The following is a 6000-nucleotide window of genomic DNA, read 5'->3' as shown; positions in this document are numbered from 1 at the left end:
TAGTGAGTAGTAGAGCCGGGATAAGAATTCAGGTCAGCTGCCCTGTGGCACATACTACTAGACCATATTGCCTCCTCAGAAATACAGCCATCAGGCTTGTTCCAAAAATGTAATACAGACTGCAAAAAGAAAAGAAAAACAACTTCTATCACCATGTTTACCATAACTTTCCTGCAAGCCGTCATAGGGAGCAGGGTGCCAAGAGTCAGGATGCCTGCACTTGGCTCACAGGTAAGATTCAAGTGCTGAAAGGCTTTGGCTGCTGAGCTCAGGTGCCTCTGGGTTCTAAGGCCGCATCTCCTGGACAGAAATGGAGGCAGAATGAAGTGTGCATCTAAATTACTGTCACTGTTATTGATTTACTGATGGCTTCTAAAAATGTCGCATTTGAACTGTCAGTGAATTTGCCGACTGTTGGCACGAGTGATGAAAGCAAGTGTGAACCATAATTGATTAGGCCTCATTTGCTTATCCATATTATGCTAATTAGATCTGCAATCTTTCCCTTTGTACCATCACCCAGTGACAGAGTAAATCAGGGTGCTTGGGATGCAGATAGCATTAGAGGAAAGAATGTAAGATTGAAAAGGCCCCATCTTTTCAGAAAGTTTATTCCTTTAGTATACTTCTTTTTAGAAATAAATCTTTATATGATTCCTTTTTTGGCATTTTCTCTGGGATGGTTTTATTGCAATGAATTTTAGCTTTCTCAGTCCAGAAGTTGAATTCTCTTTATATAGCCCCATCCTCTGGCTAGTGGTGGTGGTGTGGAATAGGATCAGACTGAGAAATTATTTGACAAAACTAGAACCGTAACATGGGTGTTCTGGGAAGATTACTGATAGAATAGGGGAGCCTGAGTTTATTCTCTCTGACCTCCCACCTGCCCCTGGAAAATGAAGACTTTCTTATATTTCTGAAAATGTGGACTGCATTCCAAAGGCTGAAATTATACTGCAGCATGGAACTTTAAATAAACTTTTCAATGCCGACACATGTAGCTTCACCGAAGCACACAGACTCAAGGAGAACTTGATGCCAGGTTAGGAGAATCCACTAATCACCAAACATTTGTTGAGCACCAGCCAAGTGCCAAACACGAGAATATCTCAAAGTACGATCATTGTTTGTCAAGAATACAGATTCTTAAACATTACCCCTTCACCTTCGGAATCAATCTCTGGAACTGGTATTTGAGTATCCTCATTTTTAACAAGTTCTCCATGTGATTCTAATTAACGTTAAAGTGTAAAAACTACTGTATTAATATCAACCTTTGATGCAAAGGGAGTATAAGATGAAGATTCTGGCTAAAATTAACTTAAAATCTAGCTGGGATAATAGTAACAATGAAATTAACACACAAGATTATTTAGCATCATAAAATCTCAGGAAAGGAATACTGCGCTCACTCGCCCAGGAAGCAGCTCCGGGTTCCCAGCGCCCAGCCCAGCGCTTGACACAGCCAGTGACCACAGGGAGGAGGAAGTGAAGGAAAGCGCGCACCTTTCCACCTGCCGGCCGCCCGTCCCCTCAGAGCCCAGTCCTGCAGACACCTGGTCGGGCGCGAACACCCCCCCTCTCTCTTTTGTCTCCCCTCGCACCGCCTCCTGCCCCGCGCTCGCGCTCGGTCTCTCTCTCTCTCTCTCTCTCTCTCTCAATGTTATTCCATTTGCACTGCCTTCTCAGAGGCTCCCAGGAAGCGCGTGGGTGTGGAGGGTGCAGGGTTCAGCCTAGTGCCCCTTCCCCAGGCCCCAGCGGGGCTGAGCCTCTGCTGCCGCCCGCGGAAGTCAAGGTGGAAGTGCCCGAGTACCTGGGGCCACTGCTGTTTGTGAAACCGCGCAAAAGACACCTCCTCCAGGATGACGCCTGGTTCTGCAGCTGGATCTCCGTCGTGCAGGGCCCCGGAGGCGCGGGGGACGAGGTCAGGTTCCCTTGTTACCTCTGGGTGGAGGGCGACGGCATCCTGAGCCTGCCTGAAGACACCGGTGAGCGTGGGGCTGGGCTGTCAGGAGGCCTCTGGGGTGCCAGAGAAGCTGGGCGGATGTAGGGTGGAGAAGAGGGCTGTGCTCTGATGTCCATACCTCCAGCTCCTTCTGCAGCTGGGCCTGCAGTTCCTCCATCCCTGGAGGGAACATGAGGCGTGCGGGAAGGTGACTGGAGAGCCTCAGCACCATGGGGTTGGCGCCTTTAAGAAACTGGTACCCAAACAAGGCATCTTCCTTCCAGGAGTCCGGCACATGCTCTGGGGAAGGCAGTTGAGCAAGTTGTGGGACCTGAGCTCTTGGTCCTTCCAACCTCATCAGCCATGCCCCCTTGACCCAGCCCCACCAGAGGGACCCAAGTCGCTTGTCTCCCCACCCTGGTTCTTCCAATTCCCCTGGATTGGGTAGGATCTGGGGGTAAGGGTCCTGGGAGACGTATCAGGGTGGGGGGCTGACCTGCCAGCTTGCTCTGGCCACACCAGAAAATCCGGTTGAAGTCATCCAGATCCTTCCAGCAAGTCAGAAGGTTGAAAGTGTCTTTGATAGCGAGGTCCGCCAGCCTTCAGGGCAGACGGGCCTTTAAGAAACTGGTACCCAAACAAGGCATCTTCCTTCCAGGAGTCCCGCACATGCTCTGGGGAAGGCAGTTGAGCAAGTTGTGGCCTCCTGGGTTCAAGCAGTTCTCCAGTCTCAGCATCCCGAGTAACAGGGATTACAGGTGCGTGCCACCATGCCTAGCTAAGTTTTGTATTTTTAATAGGGATGGGGTTTCACCATGTTGGCCAGGCTGGTCTCAAACTCCTGACCTCGTGATCCACCCACCTCAGAGTCCCAAAGTGCTGGGATTGCAGGCATGAGTCACCGCACCCAGCCCAAATTTTATTATTTTTGTACAGCACAGATATAATGTGATATGTATCTATATAAAGGCTGAATGGTATTTCTGAAAACTCACTGTTGAGATGCCACTGAACTTGAGAGGCCACTGTATATAATGGTTTATACAGATATATAGACAAATACACAGTATATGTGTAGCATGAATATTTCATGAGGTGGGGTAAGATTAGGAAAAAATATTTCAAAAGGCTACTTAGAGGGTGATCATTTTTAAAAAGTTGAAAAACTTTGGTCTAGACCTATGAAAACCTATGAAACAACGAGGCCAGGCATGGTGGTTCCCGCCTGTAATCCCCGCTACTCAGGAGCTGAGGCACAAGAATTACAGGAACCCAGAAGGCGGAGGTTGCAGTGAGCTGAGATCACACCACTGCATTTCAGCCTGGGAAACAGAGTGAGACTCCATCGCAAAAAAAAAAAGGCAGAGAAAGAGAGAATGATTTCTATCAATTATCATAAAGCACTAAGGCTGGTTTGTTGAACACAAATAGTCAGTGCAAATCAACTGAACACTCAGTGGTTTATTTTGTTTATTTATCTTTAATTTTAGGTCCAAGGGTACATGTGCAGGTTTGTTCTACATCTAAATTGTGTGTCAGCTGGACACGGTGACTCATGCCTGTAATCCCAGCACTTTGGGAGGCTGAGGCAGGCAGATCACAAGGTCAGGAGATCGAGACCACCCTGATGAACATGATGAAACCCTGTCTCTACTAAAAATACAAAAATTAGCTGGGCGTGGTGGTACGCACCTGTAGTACCAGCTACTTGGGAGGCTGAGGCAGGAGAATGGCTTGAATCCAGGAGTCGTAGTTTGCAGTGAGCCAAGATCGTGCCACTGCACTCCAGCCTGGCAACAAAGTGAGATTCTGTCTCAAAAAAATAAAAAACGTGTATGTCACGGGGGCTTGGTGTACAGATTATTTTGTCACCAGGTAATAAGCATGGTACTGATAGGTAGTTTTTGGATCCCCTCCCTCCTCCCACCCTCCACCCACAAGTAGACTCAGGTGTCTGCTGATCCCTTTGTGCCCATCTGTACTCAATGTTCAGTTCTCACTTACAAGCGAGAACATCCCGTGTTTGGCTTTCTGTTCCTGTGTTAGTCCACTTAGGATGATGACATCCAGCTGCATCCATGTTGCTGCAGAGAAGGTGATTTTGTTCTTCTTATGGCTGCGTAGTATTCCATAGTGTATATGTACCACATTTTCTTTACCTGGTCATTGTTGGGCATTTAGGTTGATTCCATGTCTTTGCTGTTGTGAGCAGTGCTGTGATGAACAAACGTGAGCATGTGTCTTTGTGGTAGGGTCTTTCATATTTGTGGGGGAAGGGGGTATATATTCAGTAATGGCATTGCTGGGCCAAATGGTACTTCTGAAAACTCACTGTTGAGAGGACACTGAACTGTGTCTGTGCCTTTTCTAAAGACCTGGTGCCTTCCTGCTTGCCAGCCCCTGTTTACTGCAGGGATATGCCCTGGCTCTCCTCTGACTTTGCGCTTCCCTGCTTTTCTCCCTCTAGCTTCTAATTTCCCACCTGTGATACACCCTGGAAATTAACATCCGGGCCAGGACTGGACTGGTCTCTGACATGGGAGTTTTTGATCAGGTATGAGGAGAGAAAGGGAGACTCTTGGTCACGCTTCTTTCCAGCTCTGGACTCAGGGCAGGTCCATTCGCCTGACCCTGCTCATCCTCGCTCTTCAGGTGGTAAGCACAAGGGTGGGGAGGTCACCTGGAGCTGGTCAAGTGAGCTGGAGCCTTTCTAACCTATAGTTCCTTCTGTCCCCCGGATGACTTGGCTGACCAGGGGTTCCTGGAAGTGAAGTCTTCCTTCTATACCCAAGATGCCCTGAGGCTCTGGGAAACCATCTCTCTGTGAGGCCAGTGGGGGTGCCAATGGGGGTGGAGAGGAAGTCTAGTAGAGCAGGAGGTCTGCATCTGGTTGGAGGCCTGGGGCCCTGACCTGGCCATGTGGGCAGGGGCAGAGCTGGCTTCAGCTCCCTGGCCCTGCTCCGTTGGCTGGTAGGTACGTGAAAGGAATCATGAGTCTCCACTATAAGACACACGTGGCTGTGAAAGGTGACACTGAGCTGCAGACCTGGTGTTGGGAGATCGCTGAAATTGGGCTGCTAGGGGCCCAGGATCGAGGTACGAGGCCCCTGCCCTGAGATCTCAGACACAAAACACAAGAGGCCTCCTCAGAATCCTCTGTGCTTCTTCTTCTTCTTTTTTTTTTTTTTTCTGAGATGGAGTCTCACTCTGTCTCCCAGGCTGGAGTGCAGTGGCATAATCTCTGCTCACTACCACTCAAGTTAAAGCAATTCTCGTGCCTCAGCCTCCTGAGTAGCTGGGATTATGGGCACCCGACACCACACCCAGCTAATTTTTTATTTTTAGCAGAGACAGGGTTTCACCATGTTGGCCAGGTTGCTCTTGAACTCCTGACCTCTTGATCCACCTGCCTCGCCTCCCAAAGTGTGGGGATTATGGGCGTGAGCCACTGCACCTGGCCTCCTCTGTGCTGCTCTGAAATCTCTCAGAAGCATTTTCAACACCAGTGAAAACTGCAAAGGCCTTCTCAGATTCCACTCCCTCTCACCTAGAGACAGGTCTCCATCATATGCACTGAGAACCCCTAGTTCCCTGATGCAGGGGACCAGAGGCTGCTCATAAATGTTTAATGACTAACTCTCAAGAACAATAGTTTGATTTGAGTTGTAGTATTTGCACATTTCCATGTTATAAATATTTTTCTTTTTTTTTTTTTGAGATGGAGTTTCGCTCTTGTTGCCCAAGCTGGAGTGCAATGGTGCAATCTCGGCTCACTGCAACCTCCGCTCACTGCAACCTCTGCCTCCCGGGTTCAAGTGATTCTCCTGCCTCAGCCTCCCAAGTAGCTGGGATTACAGGTGCCTGCCACTACACCTGTCTAATATTTTGTATTTTTAGTAGAGATGGGGTTTCAGCATGTTTGCCAGGCTGGTCTTGAACTCCTAACCTCAGGTGATCTGCCTGCCTCGGCCTCCCAAAGTGCAGGGATTAAAGGCCTGAGCCACCACTTCCGGCCGGTATAAAAATATTTCTGCTGTGACTACCAAGGTGATGCT

General features: G+C 48.9%; 1 protein-coding gene across 1 annotated transcript in view; it reads right to left on the bottom strand.

Moving 5' to 3' along the window:
- Positions 1 to 1663: 1663 nt before the first annotated feature.
- The window catches only part of LOC128931037 (smoothelin-like protein 2), a 32557-nt gene continuing 28220 nt past the window's right edge, over positions 1664 to 6000 (bottom strand). Inside the window, 3 exon segments of the mRNA XM_078350185.1 lie at positions 1664 to 2005; positions 2085 to 2245; positions 2442 to 2545. Of these exon segments, the coding sequence (XP_078206311.1) occupies positions 1664 to 2005; positions 2085 to 2245; positions 2442 to 2545 (607 nt within the window).

Source organism: Callithrix jacchus, chromosome 15 (assembly GCF_049354715.1).
Source record: "Callithrix jacchus isolate 240 chromosome 15, calJac240_pri, whole genome shotgun sequence".
Taxonomy (NCBI): Eukaryota; Metazoa; Chordata; class Mammalia; order Primates; family Cebidae; genus Callithrix; species Callithrix jacchus.
This window is presented reverse-complemented; position numbering and strand designations above follow the sequence as displayed.